This window comes from Falco biarmicus, chromosome 4 (genome assembly GCF_023638135.1).
Source record: "Falco biarmicus isolate bFalBia1 chromosome 4, bFalBia1.pri, whole genome shotgun sequence".
NCBI classification, from domain to species: Eukaryota; Metazoa; Chordata; class Aves; order Falconiformes; family Falconidae; genus Falco; species Falco biarmicus.
Window position 1 is genome coordinate 105,617,228 of NC_079291.1, and position 17,076 is coordinate 105,634,303.

Sequence of the window (17,076 nt, forward strand, 5' to 3'; positions counted from 1 at the left end):
GGCGCTGGGGCAGCACTTTGCCGCAGCAAAGAGGGAGTGAGCCTGGCAGGAGCCGGCCGGAGCCAGGAGAACGCTGTACTGTGCCCACCGCAGGCATGCCCCCCCTCGCCTGGGGCAGCGACCCCCCATCAGGAGGATGAGCTGTGAAGGGGATTGATGGGCCGGGAAGAAGCTGAGCTGCACAAATGCACTTTATCGACCCATCAAGTCCACCTGCTGGGAAACAAACCCCCCCCCCCCCCCACTTTGCCGCATCGCCAGCTGGGGCATACGGGGAGGTGCGGGAGACTGCTGCCAGGCAGAGCAGTCCCTGCGCAGTGCACCGGGCCTGTCTCCCCCTACCATCGTCCTGCGGGGGGCAACTGAGGCAGAGCGCTGGCACTCAGGTGGTCTGGCCCACCTGGCATCCGCTGCGATGCTGCACCCTGGGAGCCAGCTCTGCGCCCACTCTCCCCACCAGCCTGGCACAGCAACGTTCCTGGCTCCAGCTGCCCACCGCGAGCCGGGGGGCTGCACCCATCCTACCGTAGACCCCACTGCTGCACCCGGGCCCGCAGCGATGCTCAGGAAGCCTTGCACAGAGGCAACGTGCATGTGAAGGGCGTGCGACGGCCGGGCCACGCCTGCCACCTGGTGGCACGGCCCAGGGACACGGCAGCGGCCACCCGCCCTCCCCCCCGCAGTCCCCCGGCCCCGTCCCGCATGCCGGGCTGCGGCCCCCGGGGCAGGGATCGGGGCTTTCCCGACCTCGGCCCACCCCCCGCCGGGAAACCCTCAGAAATGAGGCCCGCGGCCCAGGCAGGTTTGGCAGCAAAGCGGGGTTCACCCCACCCCGCAACGCAGCCACAGAAGGGCCTTGCACCGCAAGGGGTGGTGGAGCTTCTGCTCCGTCCGGAACTGTTCCTATGCCCACCTGGACAGTGCTGGCCTGGTTACTCCACGGGGAAAGACTTCTCCTGGCTTGGCTTCCCAGGGGAGGCTGGGCAAGCTCCACAGCCGAAGGGGAAGAGGGTGCAAGGGTGACGATACCCCAGACGCAAGCGCCGGCAGAGGGAAAAACGTGAAAACAGTAACTGAAGGGAGGAAACCTCCGGGAAGAGGTGGTTCACCATCACCCAGCCTCCACAGCTCTGTGGCGCTGTGCCCAGTGAGGCTGGAGACACGCCTCGGGGGAAGCACACAGGCCCCATGCCAGGCTCAGACCCCCGCTGAGGGGTTGGCAACCTGTCCCCTTCAGCCCACCACCCACCGGAGCACTGCTCGCAATACCCAGGGGCTCCAGGGCAGGCAGCAAGCTTCAGAGGCGTTTCTGCTGGTCCTGTCCTGCTCCCATAGCTATGGCCGGATGGGATACAAGAAGAGCTGGTCCTCCACCAGCCAGCATTCACGCTGAAGCTGTGACAAAGACACTTAAGGTACAGCACAGGGATGAAAGGAAGCAGGAGAGTGGAACGCTACGTGGAGGAGGGAGACTCCAGGATGAAGTCTCTCATGAAGGAAGAAGCAGAACCACAGAAAGGACCAGTAGCATTGGCAACTTATTCTTCATTCACCCACTGAGAAACAGAAATAGGATCATTTTTGGATGTATTTCTTTTGGAAATGAGCCAAACTGGCAACTAGAATCAAAGTCTTCAAAAAGTCTATACAAAGATGTATCATACAAAATGTACAGGTAAATTCTCCAAAAAAAAACAAAAACCCAAACCAAAAACAAAAACCCAAAACCCAGACAGACAATACAACAAAGAGAGCAGAGATGGTGTGAAACCACAGCTAACAGGTCCTGCCCCTGCTCCAGAGGGCAGGGACAGCATCTGGACAACACGCTCCAAACACAAAATACATTACATTATGTACAGGACCGTATAAAGATCAGCATCCCCTTTGGTCTAACCAGGAGCTCTCCAGCATGAAGTTTGGGGCAGTTCAAACAATCTGCTCATGGAAGTGTTACATGCCGAGAGGGGAAAAAAGTCCAAGGGAATGAAATGGTCAACTCTAAACCATAACCAGGATACAGGCAGGCCACCAAGGCTACAGAGTTTAACAGTCAGTTCTGGCTAACAAGTGTGTGCTTTGCGGGCCACAGCGCGTTACTCCATCTCCGTGAAGCGAGCAAACATGGCTTTCCGCACTGCATCTTTGTACGAATCTGCAGTGGAGACACCGTAGGAGCTGCCCTTGGCTCCCAAGCCAGCTCCTCTCATTCGTACTTGGGCCTGCAAGGGAAAATACACATGCTTCAGCTCTGCAGCGAGGCCACACCACCACGCAAAACACCACAGGAAAAGTCATCAATCCAGCCAACTTCTCCAGCTCCCCTGGGGATCCCACACAGCTATAAATACTGACACCAGGAGATGAGACCGCACACAGCATCCCACACTTGCTGGCTCCACACTGCTCCAACCCCAGCCGAAATGGAACTGCACAGAATGTGGTTCCTAACAGAGTAACCCTGAGCAGCCAGACCCAAAGCCAGCAGCTGGGGGGAGGTAGGGCGGCCCACCCCGAGGTACGCAGCTCAAGGGCAGGCCCACTGCCACAGCACCCCACAGCACCTCAGGAGCAGATTTCTGAAGGGAGACGGAAGCAGAGCCCTGCCTGTCCGAGTCCCAGCTCTGCCTCAGCTTTAGCATCTGATGGGACAAACAGGAGCAGGAGCGAATATCAACAGAGGCAGCTTTGCTGTGGACAACCATTTTGTCCCTTGAGCAGCAAGTGCTTCTGGATTAAAAACAGGCACCAAACCTCATCAAAGCAGCATCCATCTCCACTTACCTCAATGGGTGCTGTGATGCCCTGACATTTTCTTCCCAAGCCTGAGCCTTCCCTCCAGCCCATGGCCTGCAGCATCTTGTTGCCGATGTTACTGTTGTCAAGGCCATCTTTGGTGGGCTGCTCGTAATTACTGCAGGAAGAAGAGAGGAGTTAACCACATTGCTCATCGTGCGTCGAAGCAATTGCTGAGGAGCTCTCAGATACATACACTGTGCCAGCATCGTACACCTTCTTGCGCTTTGGCTCAGGAGGCTCCGGGATGCCGTACTTCTCCCGCCTCTCTGCTGCTCTGTCTCTGTATTTCATCTGCATGAGGGAACCAGATTTAGTACTGATTTTTGAAAACACTTTTGCTCATCTTTGAGCTATGAGTAAGCTACATGCCTGCTATGACAGGTATCTGTCCGCTGCAGCCTGCTAATACACAGCTTGACTAACACCACAGAAGAGAACCTCGAGCAAGTCCCTGGAGCACATGGGAACCTGCACTAGGGTAGGAAGAGTCTGGCCCCAACACCTGCTGGATTAGCCCTCGATTGGCCACTCAAAGGTTTCTGGTCTCACTCTGGCAACCCTGAGCTGGAGGTGAAATGGCCCTTCCCTGCTAAGAAGTAGTCGTGGGATATAGGACACTTCTCTCCATGCAACAGGACAACTCTGAACCTTGACCCAAGAAGGGGTTGGCTTACAAGGATTATCTCAAGTGACATGTGTCAGGATAAAGAGCTCAACATATCACCTGTGCAGGTTTTCCATTAGCTACTCATCTGCTCATCTCAGCACTGACCTCTCTCTCACGCAGCTCCAAGGCTTCAAGTTCCTGCTCTGAAAGCTTTGATCTCCTGTAGATATCCATGTTTTGCTGAAACAAGGAGATTCCTGTTAACAGCATGACACATGCAACAGCTCCTTTCACGTAAGTAGCTGACTTTTGGGAGAGCAACAATCCAATGCAGTATGTTTGATTTAATAGGAACAGTTTTCCAAACTGTGACAGGTATTATAGCTTTGGTTTATACACCGAATTATGGCAACCAAGTACCCTCCTGACAGCATAACGCAACTACCTTGTGCAAGTCAGACAGCTGCTGGTGCCGAATCAGAGCATCTTTATTTGGGAACTGCCTTCTACACAGCAGACAAGCCATCTTCTTCCAGTCAGTCAGCTTCTCTTCCTCATTCTCCATTCTTTCCAGTAAGTCCTCATCGTTATCACTATCGCCACTGTAGGCAGCCACAAGGCCACGCTAAGAAAGGAAGGACAGTGTTAGGTGGAACATGACAGCATCACCACAGTTTGGAGAGCCCAAAAAGGGAACGTGGAGACTGTAGATGTGTTTGGTGTTGCACAGGAGGGGCATCACCCTCTCATTACTGAGGATGAAACGCAACTGAAAAGAACAATATACTACAGTGGCAGCCAGACTTACTTCCCACTAACCAAACAGTAATTTAAGTACCATGCTTTTGGAAACCTCAAAACCTCAACCGAGCTCTTAAGCAGAGAAAAGCTGTGATTTCTTCTAGCCTCATCTTACTGCACTTGTGTCAGACCACTGTAACCACCACAGCTTTTTACAGATGATGCTGTGGAAAGCAAGGATTTCCTAGAACTCTTCTAAAATGCTTTACCGGTAACCTTTGGGAATACCTCTGCCAGGTATCTCACACTCACCTTCAGTGGATTTTCATCATCCCCATTCTTCAACACCTCTGGCAAGATCTGCTGTCTCTCAGACAGAGCTCCCTGGATGAGACAACAATGCCATGAGCACCAAGCTCTCTGCCATACCACACCCCGCTCCATACTACTGCCAGCACTTTCACCTTCTTCTCAAAGAGGGCAAAGCCTGCATCTGCAGCCGCTGACTCTTTCCGCTCCTCCTCCCTGGTACTCAGTGGCTGGAAGCTATTCTTGAAGTTCTCTTTCTGCTTGTTCAAACTCTTTGCCCAGCGCTCCATGTCTTTAGCAATCTGAAATGCAGAGTGGTTTGCTCAGACAGCTCCCCTCACAGCTGTCAATCTTGCGTACAGTTTCCAGAACAAGTCAACCCACTACCTTTTCTTTTTAAAATCACAGGACACTGGATGTAGTGCAGCTGTTTCCCTGTATACAGTGTTCAAAGATACCGCAGCTTGCTTCTTTTACTGTATGAACCCTTCTTATCGATCTAATCCTTGAAGTGATGGCTTAGTTATACTCCCACTGGTCCTGGCATGATTCCATATGCATTCCTCCTATGCAGAGCTTATTTCTGCACTGAAGCCTTGCCAACTCCACCTCTCCTCAGCCCTCTACAATACTTGCAGATTGCAGGCATACACCCCACCGAATAACCTAGGATTTCCTTTATCATGAAAAAGGAGAACCATTATGCCATTTCACAGAAGACTTTAGCCCAGTTACAATCCCATTTTGTCTTTTACCTGTTGAGCAGTTTTACTTTTAGGCTTCTCTTTCTTCTCCTTCACTTCTTTGGTGGTAGTTGTGGTAGCTGTTTGTTGGTACGTGACACCTTCTGCAGCAGGCATGTAGGTCTCTTTTTCGCCATCCCAGTAAAGGTACTGCTGGGTTAAGGCATTGTAGTAATACTGCCAAAGGAAGAGTCAAGACAGTTAAATGCTTCATACAAGCTAAACATCCAAGGAAGAACCAAAGCTGGCTGTTTGATTCATACTACTGCATCAAATAGGAAGGTGTTCTGTAGAGTCCAAACAAGTTCTGCAGACTCCACAAAGGAGTCAAAAGGCATGACGTGGCTGAAGCGGCTGCCCCCAGACACAGGCCTTCTGCCCAACAGCACTACAGAAAGCCTTCTGCCTCTCTCAACAGATGACCCACCAGAGCCCCGAGCTAGGTGCACTTTGCATGCACCCAGCAGCAAAATAGCTCCGTTAGGATTAGCTCTTTTCACAAACACTATGTGGGCCAAACTGTGAGGAAAATTAAGGGAAGGAGAGAAAAATGGAAGAGCTATACCAGAGGGAAGTCCCAGTCCTACACACACTGCTGAACGTTATCTGTTACATTCAGTATTTTGTGCACCTCAAAGTTAATTTCACTTGTATGATGAGACAGGGAACTAATGGACTTCAACAGTTAAGACAGGTGGGAAGAACTTGTGTTTACCTGGGAATTAGGATCATAGTAGAGCCCTGTTACAGGATCATAATAATATCCTGAAGATTCATCATATTGGTAGGTGGAAGTGTCAGGGACAGCTGTAAAAAAATTAAAGTGTGGGATATGGTCGTTCCAGTCGAATTCAGACAGGTATCTTTCTGTATTTCAGTTAAAATTCTGAGTTTATTACCAGCCACAATGGCAGGCATGTCTGTAAAGGGCTCTTAATCACCCATGCAGAACACACTCCAGGGACAGCTTCACCACTGACATATGGCGATAAGAGCACTCAGCCAAAGCCAAGTCTCTCTCTTACTATACAGTGACAGATACCTGTCCCCACCAGCAACGCCCAACTGCTTACCGTACTTGGTTCCAGGGACTACGCCAGTCGGGGGAGCCGTTTGTGCCTGAGTGCTAGTGGTAGGTGGTGCTGATTGTGTCTGAAAAAAAAACCCAAATCAGGAACCTCAATTAGAAAATCTGTCACCAAGGTGCAAGAAAACAAGGACAGCGAGCTAAGGCATGAGCAGCCCACACCACACATACAACAGCTAGTTCCTCTTCACCAGTACACTTAGCACTCACCTTTAACCAACAAAAAAAAACTAAACAAGAAACTTTTCACAGAAAAGAATTGGCAGATGATTTATGACCATAAGCACTGTGAGCAACCCACGGACACTCAGCAGCTTTGCTGTACCACCCACTTTAAAGAGAGAAGGCAACAGCTAAACCAGATATCCCACATAACCCTGTGTTGAAAGCAAGGAGCAATTAGTGCTGTAATTACCGGAGAGTCAGGTGAGTTTGTCTGTTGATTATATAACTGAGGACTCTGGGACACGACTGCAGCTGTGGTGGTAGTGACTGGAGCTCCTGCCAACAGAGAGCGATAATGGATAAGCCAACTGATCTGTAGAACAGTATTTCATCCTAGTGCTAAAATTACTTTGTTTACAGTTTCAGCTCCCAATTCCAGCTCCAGCAGCCAAACAAGGCAGTAAACGTTCAAAAGGAGACAGATACACAGTGGGTATTTTCTAACCAGACAAGGAACAGTTTCCTTTTCAGGAGGAAATATTCTGCTCCCAAGGCCAGTGACTCGTGGCATCTGAGAGCTGCTAGTGCTCAAGATTTGTCTAGAGCTGCTTACACAGTTCTCACGAGCTCAAGGCTTTTGTCAATAGGCTGGAGTGGAGGCTGCGCTCTCACCTCACCAACTAGAGAACCCACTTGAACCAATCTGTTACGGTCCTCTAGCAACACATACTCATTCACACATCCTGAGAGCAAGGAGAGCCAAGTGTCCCTTTACACAGCAAAGTAACAAAGGCTACAGTAAAATACTGCTATTGCAACACTATGATTACAGACAAGAGCATCCCCACATGTCAGAAGTACTACCTGATATGGTAGCTGCATCTGTGTCCAATACTCCTCCTTGATTTTGGTAGTACTGCTGGTAATCCTGGGAGTACTGCAAATGGAGAAGAACGACAATGCAAGATGAGCAGATACCCAAATTACAACCACCTACTGGTTAAAGCATAACCACCACTACCAACCTGAGCATACTGTGTGTAGCCATCCTGTCCTGACTGGAGGTAACTGTAGTCAAGGGTGCTGCCTTCTCCAGTCTGTGGCTGAAATTCGAGCAGGTAATTTTTGTTAGAACAGATACGGTTACTGTATTTAGGGATTCTGACACTGTTTAGGCTCCAGCCCAACTGTCAGCTCACATCCGTCAAAGCAGCTTTGGTCAGTTCAAGCAAGCAAGTGGCCAACAGTGAAACTGTATGCTCTACATTTTCTTTTTCAGGAAAACACAACTATGAGCACCAAACTCCAAATCATACCTGAGTGGATGACCACTGAGCTGCAGCAATGGCTGTACTTGCCACAGAGAAGGCGCTGACTCTGTTACCGTCTGGGAGAAGCAAGTCTCTGTAACCACAAAAATCATGCATCTGAGTAAATACTGCTTTTTGCTGAAGTGTCTCCTTATGCAAGGGGGCAGAGTCTGCCCTTACACGTGGATTTCTTGGCAGTTACAAAACATTCTGATTATAATGAATGAGCCAAAGCACTGCTTGGCAAGTAAAGGAACTTGAGGTTCATTGTTGTACAGTCAATAACAAGTCACTAAGTCTCCAAGGAAACAAGCATGCTATGTACACAAGTAGTTATGATGTTATCTTCAGAGGACTGGAAATAGGGGTGGTAGGAAACACTGCTTTCACTCTCCCCACACACAGTAAAAAGCTGGATGTATGCAACACAAGACACATAAGCAAAACTTTGGAGTGACAGTAATCTTAAAAAGCCTGGGTGACAACACATCTCCAATATAAACGGCAGGGGTAGGGGGGGTGTAAAAAATAAACTGTTACTGCAACTCACTTTCTGGCACTCTTTGCAAAGTCAACACCAATTGTTTTGCCATCAATTTTTAATGGTGGCTGAAGACTTTGTAAAATCTGCAGCAGTTGAGAAGCATCCTACAAGAAAAAACACTCATTATTATAGGCAGGTTACTGGAGATTCACAAGTTTCCAAAGCTTCACCTTTTCACATACAGCCGCTGAAAGCAGGTAGTGCTGTAAGAACACCTCCATCTTCTCATACTATACACATGTAGAAGAGCACAATGGGACCGATCACAGCCCACATGCCAACAGTGCATGCTTCCCTCCCCAGGTCACTGAAGATGTTTGCCCCAAATTACTCCAAAAGGGAGGCCAAGCAGGTATCGAGATCAGGCACCTGTTTTCAGGCAGCAACAACTGTTCCACTCTACCTACAGCAGGCCCAAACAGATCATGCTGCTGACTTGAGTTTGGTACGTAGAATCATTTAGGTTGGAAAAGACCTTTAAGATCAAGTCCAACTGTAAAGCTAGCACTGCCAAGTCCACCACTAAACCATGTCCCTAAGTGCTGTATCTACAGATCTTTTAAGGACCTCCAGGACAAAGACTTTACCATCCTTCAGGGACCCTATGCCAGTATCTGTCCTCCTTCACAGTAAAGAGGTTTTCCTTGTACCTCACTGCAATTTTCCATGTTTCAACTTAATGCTATTTCCTAGTGTCCTATCCCTGCATACCCTCAAGAAAAATGTCTCTCTGCTATCCCTAGACCCTCCCTTTGGATGCTGCAGAGAGCAGCAATACCCCCCTCCTCCCCTTCCTTCTCAAGGTGGAAGGCCAATTCTGCGCACTCTGTCCCATATTATATGCTCCAGACCTTAATTTCAGTTAACAAAATACTATCCCAGACCTATTTTTGTGATCCAAGCATGAAACCAGCCTTTAATCCAGAATAGCTCTCTGCTACGGAAACAGCTTTCCTACGTGCTCACAACATCCCCACCACCTTCTTTCCCAACTGCAGCTAAAGATGAAAAGCTTTGACACACCGAGTTTCAATTAACCTTTGGTGAACCAGAGCAGTCAGTCAGACAGCTCAAAAGCTCTAAATGCTTCAGCTACAGAAGCACGTTAACAAGCTGTTTCTCTCCCAACACATCAGTAAGGCCCTCACCATGGCAGAAGACAGCTGCACAAACGCAAAGCCTCTATTTTGCTGCGTCTGCTTGTCTTTGATTAGACGAATATTATTGACTGCCAGAGATGCGTATGGAGACAAGGCAGTCATGATGGATTCCACTACCGTGTGAGGAGCAATGTTTCGGAGAATGATGGCTGAGGAGAAAAGAGAGTATGATATTAGCTGTGCATGTAACCGCTTTCTGGCGTAGTTCAGGTTCTTCAGCAGGTAGTCTGAGGTACAGGAAGGATTTCAGTCCCTGCGTTCACGTATCAAATTATAAAACAAATCAAAGATTACTTACTATCACAGTAATAATCCACAGACTGAACGGCTTCTGATGCTCCAGGTGGCACCTCCTGTTCTGAATCTTCGTAAGAAGAAGAAAATGTTTTAGTCACAATACGGCTCATTCTCTCAAACCGAGCATTTCACAAGCCAGCCTAGGACCTACAGTGAACTTTGTTTCCTACACAGGAGAGAAAGTTTTCCACAAAATCAAACACAGCCAAGAGATCAGTGTAACATACCAAATTTGTCCGCTCCACAGCGGAAGCATTTTAGCCTCCTTCTGAAGTTGTAAAGGCAGCACTATGAGGAATAAGAGAAGTCTAGTAAGAACTCGAGTGATTTGTTAAAATGGTTGCATTTGCTGTATAGCAACAAAAACTAGACTTTCACACAAAGTAACATAACAAAGCTAAACCCACCAGAACAATCAAGAACAGCAAAAGCCACCCTTGCCCATATCACAGCTCCTTTTCAGAATATCCCAACTATCTCTCCCTTAGTCCTCCTGAACTCTTCAGTTATTTTAACTGCGAGGTCTTCAACTTACAATCCCAGGCATAGGAACTACTTAAAAAGCATGTTAAAATCAAACACAGGGTGGAAAACAAGTTACCCTTACGGGCAAGAAATGTAGCTAAAGCCCGACAAACAGCCTAGTCCTCATCTTACTAAATCACCTCCACTGGCTGTGTGAAACAAGGAGCACACAGCAGCCTATAGCAGACCAGCAGCAATTCAACAGTAAATTAGCCATCACCTCGCAACTTCTTACTCTAGCACACCTCACCACCCAATCTGTGTTCTGCAGCAACACCTCAGTGACTCCATCTATTTTGCCACCCGAGCTAGGAAACGTTTTCATTCCTGCATTTTACTGTTCCTATGCTTATCACACAGACCAGGAGCACAAGCAGGTTTGGATCACGTATCACTTTGTTCAAGCCAGAGCCACTGAAAAGCACAGAGGACTCCTGCCCATAGAACCACATGTGATACCTTGTTGCAAAGCCAGTCCTCAAATTTAGGCCTGGGGTTGCTGTAGTGCATCGCGATCTGCTTCCCTTGGATCACCAGCTTTTTCTGCAAAAAAAGTGGTTTCAATTATTCCTGTATCGAGGCACACATGTTCATTTTCCCATGGCAGAGCACCCTTCGGAGGAATCAGTGCTCCTGAATTAAATGGACAACATATGGGGAGGATGTGGAGGACAACCACCGCCACCTACACCCTGCCCATCCAATCCTGCAGAGAGGAGGACGAGGGCAGCAAGAGAATGGGATGTGGAGCAAAGATAAACGGAATCAGGGAGTGTTGAAAAAGCTGCCAAACACTAAACGCTGACATGGAACCAGAAAGTGTCTCGAAGGAGACAAAGTCCTAACCTGCTGCATTCAGGATTAACACGTTTTTAGGAGTCTCTTTGCCCCCACATTTCTATTCACTTCTGGTATAGTACTGAGCAACATTTTAAACATCCTTAGGTAACGGCTTCACTTCTTCCCCTACTCCAAATACCCCAGACCTTTTAAAAACCACATTTGGATTACTTTTCCAAGCACTTTCTTCACAAGTGTCCCTTTGAAAATACAGTAATTCCTCCCAAAGGGACCCTGCTTAAGACTTCTTGGAGACCGGATTACAAGTGCCATCAACTGAAATGTAACTCAGAGTGGTTTCCTTTGACTAATGCATCAGTTCAATGGGAAGCCTGCACAAGAGGTTTGTGTTCTTCATTCAGGCAGGAGCTCTCCAAAATGAGTAACTAGACTGCAAGTGAAGCTTCTCCAAGGGTAGGAAAAGTTCATAATGCTTTCAGCATGTCCTCTCACTCCGACTTTAGAGGAGTTAGGAATTTACATCTAGTTAAGAAGCCTTGATTCTCAGCCTCACACTTTGCCAGGTGTGGCTATGCAGAATGCCCTTTCACAATATGGCCATCAACATAGTTTAGTCAAACAGGTGAAGTCTGTCTGAGGAAGTACATCTGAGGAAGCGCGTATTAAGAGGCCAAACCCCAGACATTTTAACAAACTATTTTTATAGCAGATTGGCTTACTGCAGAGGTACCACAGAAGTGTCAGGACCGGTGGCTTTTCTTGATAACAGGGTCTGACATAGATCTAGCACGTAGCATGAATAAGGCTCTCACATTCTGCACAACTAAATAGGGCAAAGCCATTTCTCCTACCGGCAGGAGGGAGGGTTGGAGGGCCCAGCACTCATTGGATATGCACACATAGAAACAAAGCTGCTGGCATAGTTGCAATACATCATTCTTTCATCTAACAGTCAGCAACTGGGCTGCTGGGGACAGTCTACGTTTTCCCTACTACTAGGGTGGCTGGTTACTGGAGTGAATTTGAGTATGTTTCAATAAATTATGCATCAGTACAGCTTTGTATATATTAAAATTATCTCGTTTCTGAAAACATGCTGAGCATGAATTTTTTGATCTAAATCTTTCCACTGCATTCACCAACCCTACTGAGCAGCATGTCAGGAAAACAGTATTTGAATACTGCTCTCTGGCTGGGGAAATCACCCACCGTACAGGACACATGAAACCCTATTCCAGCGTAAGGCACACAACTTCCATCTGCTGGAACTAACTGCCTGTGAATCCCATTACAGCGCCACTTCTTTATGCATAACGCCAACAGAGCAGATACCATTCCTCATGCTGCCCAGGGACCTTCACATCAAATATTCAATTGTAAAAACAAACAAAGATTTGATATACTTTGCTCACTTTGAGAGTTTTTAAGTTCTATTGTGAAACAGACTATGAATATTCAAAAAGGAGCAAAAGCAAGTCAAACTGCAGTGCAACAGGGAAATCCCAGAAACTAGAGGACTCTCATTGCATTTTGGCCCTGCATTAAGTCATACTTCAAAAAAGCCAAAATACACAGCATAACGTATGTGACAATTCACTGTCTATAAAATATAGTTGGAATAAACATGCTTTTCCTCTAGAAGAGCCAGTTCTTCCTCTTTAACTGGAAGAATGCACTATTGCCATGATCTGACACTTCTCTTTCAGGGTTAATATCAACGTAATGCACAGACCTGGTGCTTTCTCTGGCAACAGAGAAGAAATATCAGGTGGAAATAAGTTCAGATTTTCTAAAGACTACTTGCTAAACCTTCATGAGCCAATTAAATTGAAACCAAGCCATTAAAACCATAGCACATTTTACCAGGGAGTGCTCAAAACAACCAATTTTCTCTCCTAATTTTACCCAGTATTTTGTCCTGCTGTTACAAATTTTAATATATACAAAGCCTTTATTCTTTTAAATCATTGTTATGGAACAAACCACTCCTTCCACCTTTATTTTTTTCCTTTTTTTTTTTTTTTTTTTTTAAACTGTACAGACTTGTTCCATTTTCAGGAATATCTAGACTTGGTGAGTGAAGCAACCTGATTGGCTTCCATCCAGCTGGTAGCATCTTGAAAGTGATAAAACTCCACGAAGGCGAAACCACGGCTTACACCTAGAGACAGCATTCAGATATAGACGGGATACTTGTGTTAGTCAGTTCCTTTAAAACAGGTGAATCTCTCTCCAACTGCTTCATTACTTCATGACAAAGCAGCTTTACAAATGCGACGCCAACTGCTGGGATCTGCTTGTTATTTTGCCATGGCAAGGAACCAAGCTCCCTTAACTGGCTACATTTCACTCGATTTGAATCCATGTTTAAAGGTAACCATGCAACAGACTACATACTATTAAATGTGTTTATACTATCATTACTTACCAATACCTGTTAACAAAAACCCCTGCAGACAGACTTCTTTTTACATGTTGACCAGCTATCTAAGAGTCTTCCAAAAAGCCACATTCCTTAGCCATGGCAAACCTTTTATTTTTTATTTTTTTTTATTGCATGTGCTTGCAGTTTGGGGGCAATTCTGGATACTCTTTTGGGCTAGGGAAGAGGAAGTTGATGTCAAAAACTGGATTAAGAGCTCTCACCTGTCTTTCTTTTCATCAGCCTCACGTCTGCAGGCTGAGGACCTTCAAAGGACTCAATAAGCTCGCGAATCTGTGTGAGATTTTAATCAGACAGTTAAATTTTCACATCCTGGCAGACAGCTAGGACAGTCACAGAAGCAACCTACCTTACAGTACATGCAAGAGGCACATAGAATCATAACGTTGTCAAACTATCTCAGAGAAAAAGAAAACCTTTATGGAGAACTTAACAAGAGACTGATGAGCACCAGAGAATCCACACAGTTCTTTGCTACACTAAACCAGTTCTTTGCTACACTAAACCAACTGTAGTGTAGGAGGAGAAGGAAAAAAACAAAACCTTCACTTGGCCACAGCATCATCCAGAATCTGAATCCCTATGGCACAACAAGACAAAAAAAACCCCTGTGCTTGCTCCATAGTTTTTATACAGGACACTGTCAGCATCCCTCTCCCTGCTACCTAAAGGCCCCTGGCTCCCAGCACTGTATTCCAAGGCTCCATGATACATACATTAAGGCTCACACTACAGTTCTCATCCTCTAACAGTTCCACTTCTACAGGGGATCTGATGTAAAGCTGCCCATTTACATGCTGACTGGAACTGACATCTTCAGTGCAAGTAGCTTTTTCATCATGAAAAAGTGGAAAAAGCTGAAAAATATGTACATAATCAGAAGTCTTAAGGTAATGTTAAAAAAACAACTAGTAGTTCCAAGATGCATCATCTACAGTCTAAAGTTGAGTTCAGAATTATAAACTTCCCCATAAATTATGCTACAGTTCTTTGCAAAACTATAGAGCTACAACACTTAATACCTCAGAGACAAACTGTTCTGAAATGTTCTGTGTAATGTCTGACTGAGTTGCCTCATTTGGATGCATGAGCTTACACTAGTGACCACTTACAAAAATAGCAGACCAGCACATGATGACTAAAAAAAACCCACTCAGTATTAGGAGGGTAGTAAATAATCAGGAAAAGACAAAAAAATGTAATTCTGTTACAGAAATGGTGCACAGGGATCCTTCATGTTAGCAAAAAAATGCACTAAGATCTTTGAGGCAAAGGTGGAGTCTGCCTGAAAACAAACTGGAGTAGTTCTGCTTTTACAGGGTTCCCACTCACCCCTCAAGTAACAGCTGTGGGCCTGTATCTTGGTCATCAAAATAATCCAGCAAGGAAGAAAAAAAAAAAAATTAAAAAAGAAAGCTCTAAGCCAATTACATTTAGTATCTTTCCATTAAAAAAATGTTAGATAACCACATATCAAGCTCATCTGTACTTGCTCCCTCAGCTCCACAGCAGCCATTTTACGACTTCCACAGCTGTACCCACACAAAGCAGCTTTGTGCCGGGCCATACTCAGCTGAGGAGCTTGGTGGCTGTGTGTAACCCCACCAGTAAGAACTTCTGGCCTCAATAAAGACCCAGAAAAATTCAAGTAAGTACCTCCTCTGTGTCTCTCTCCTGGGGCAGGGAGGAGAAGGAAAAAACCAAAACCAACCAAACAACAAAACATGCGTCTTTCCTCCTATACCAAAAGGCAGAAAAGCACAGGTAGTTTAAAATCCTGTTTAAAGCACTGGTAGTTTAAAAATCCAAACATGCACAAAAACAGAAGACTATTTGCAAATTATTCTGTTTGAAAGAAACTGGTTAACATTCAACTGACCTCTGTTACTCAACAGCGACAGTTTAAAACCTTTTAGGATTCAAAATGGCAGTGCAACCAACACGTTGGAAAGCGAGCCACCATGATGCAGCTTTCAACAAAATGGCAGCAGTGACTAACACAGACCTGCTGACACAAAGCTGCAGACTTCCCAAGGTGCAAGAAAAGCAAAACCCCTTTCTGGCTACTTACATCGTTCTCTGTAACCGTGATAGGAAGGCCACGTAACATGATGGTTTTGCTTTCTTTCTCATCGTTAATGTCATTCCTGTAGTCGTGCTCTCCATAGTCGCCATCGGAATGGTATCCATCTTCAGATTTGTCACTGTTCCTACGCTCCCGCTCCCTCTGAGAAGCCAGTGCCCAGAATTAACCAGCGCAATTTCTAGCAGCGTGCCCCCGCAACGCCGTAAAAACAAAGCACGACAAGACCACATACGACCACCTTTCTCAGGTTTGGTCCTGATGGCCTCAGGCAAAACACCAAGGTCACCCGTCACCCCCCCCCAACTTCGCCCTTAGCAAACCCCGGGGATGCCAACGCTGGCACTGGGGACCAGGCTGCCGGGCCCCAGGAGGGCTCGTACCGGGACCTGGGGCGAGCCCACCACCGCCTGCCCCGGCCCCTTCCCTCCCCCCACGGCGGCCGGAGCTGCTCCATGCTGCAGTGCGCAATGCTCCGGGCCCGGCTTGCCCGCCCCACTCACCTCAGGGCTATCGTAATCGCGGCTGTCGTAGTCTCTATCATAGTCTCGGCTGTCGCGACTGTCGTAGTCTCGGCAATCCCGGCTATCGTAGTCCCGGCAATCGTAGTCTCGGCTGTCACGGCTATCGTAGTCACGGCAATCACGGCTGTCGTAGTCTCGACAATCACGGCTGTCGCGACTGTCGTAGTCTCGGCAGACCCGGCTGTCGCGACTGTCGTAGTCTCGGCTGTCGTAGTCCCGGCAGTCTCGGCTATCGCGGCTGTCATAGTCTCGGCTGTCGTAGTCCCGGCTATCGTAGTCGCGGTAGTCATCGTACCGGTCACCGCGGCGCTCCTCACTGGACCTCTTATAATCAGAGTCCCTACGCCGGCTCCGGGATTCCCGCTCATCACGGTCCTCCCTCTCCACGATGGAACCGTAACGGCCGCTCCGCTCTGTCCTGCTCACGCTGCGGGGCACACCGGGCCGAACTCAGAACGAGAAGAACCTGCAACGAACTCCCACCATCGCCCACCCCACGGGGCCGCCCGCCCCCCCCCCCATCCCTTCCTCCCCTCTGTCTTCGCCCTCCCACCCAAGCTCACCGCTTGTCCGAGCCCATGACGCCGTCTACGATCCAAAAGCACGCAGCGAAGCGCTAACCGCCACCACGGGGCGACGAACACACCCGCGCAACCCCTCACTCCCTCGCCACAAAATGGCGCCGAGGTGACTGCCCGTCTTCTACCCAGAAGGCACAGCGGCCGCCGCCTGGAAGTTTCCAAGCGGCGCGCAGGCGCGGCGGCGGCCGCCATCCAGCGGCACGCCGGGAGCTGTAGTGCGGGCCGGGCCGGGGCCGGGGGCGGGCCGGTGGGCGGGGGTCTGCCTCCTTCCCTCCCTCCCCGTCTCCCCGGCGTCCTGCGGTCACAGGGGCGTCGGGCTGGAACGGGCCATCAAAGATCATGCAGCCCGACCCCCTG

At 47.9% G+C, this 17,076-nt stretch overlaps 1 protein-coding gene across 1 annotated transcript; it reads right to left on the reverse strand.

Annotated features, from left to right (window-relative positions):
- Positions 1-1,570: 1,570 nt before the first annotated feature.
- RBM5 (RNA binding motif protein 5) lies at positions 1,571-16,861 on the reverse strand. The gene is made up of 24 exons (XM_056335264.1): positions 16,702-16,861; positions 16,118-16,565; positions 15,603-15,758; positions 13,735-13,804; positions 13,176-13,249; positions 10,747-10,830; positions 9,990-10,050; positions 9,764-9,829; positions 9,454-9,614; positions 8,312-8,409; positions 7,768-7,855; positions 7,477-7,554; positions 7,316-7,388; positions 6,702-6,787; positions 6,273-6,351; positions 5,915-6,006; positions 5,212-5,376; positions 4,612-4,758; positions 4,460-4,531; positions 3,852-4,031; positions 3,572-3,646; positions 2,993-3,090; positions 2,785-2,914; positions 1,571-2,222 (listed from the first exon to the last, which is right to left on the reverse strand). The coding sequence occupies exons 1-24, from the start codon at positions 16,716-16,718 to the stop codon at positions 2,097-2,099; spliced, it is 2,724 nt and encodes a 907-aa protein (XP_056191239.1). The 5' UTR covers positions 16,719-16,861; the 3' UTR covers positions 1,571-2,096.
- Between the last annotated feature and the right edge of the window lie 215 nt (positions 16,862-17,076).

Excerpts from the sequence above, each read along its gene's own strand:
- RBM5 (XM_056335264.1), bottom strand. Across the intron at positions 10,831-13,175 it reads GCTGGATGGAAGCCAATCAG|AAAAAGCTGGTGATCCAAGG; the intron begins GTTGCTTCACTC and ends CTTTTTTTGCAG. Across the intron at positions 2,915-2,992 it reads GTGTACGATGCTGGCACAGT|TAATTACGAGCAGCCCACCA; the intron begins GTATGTATCTGA and ends TTCTTCCTGCAG.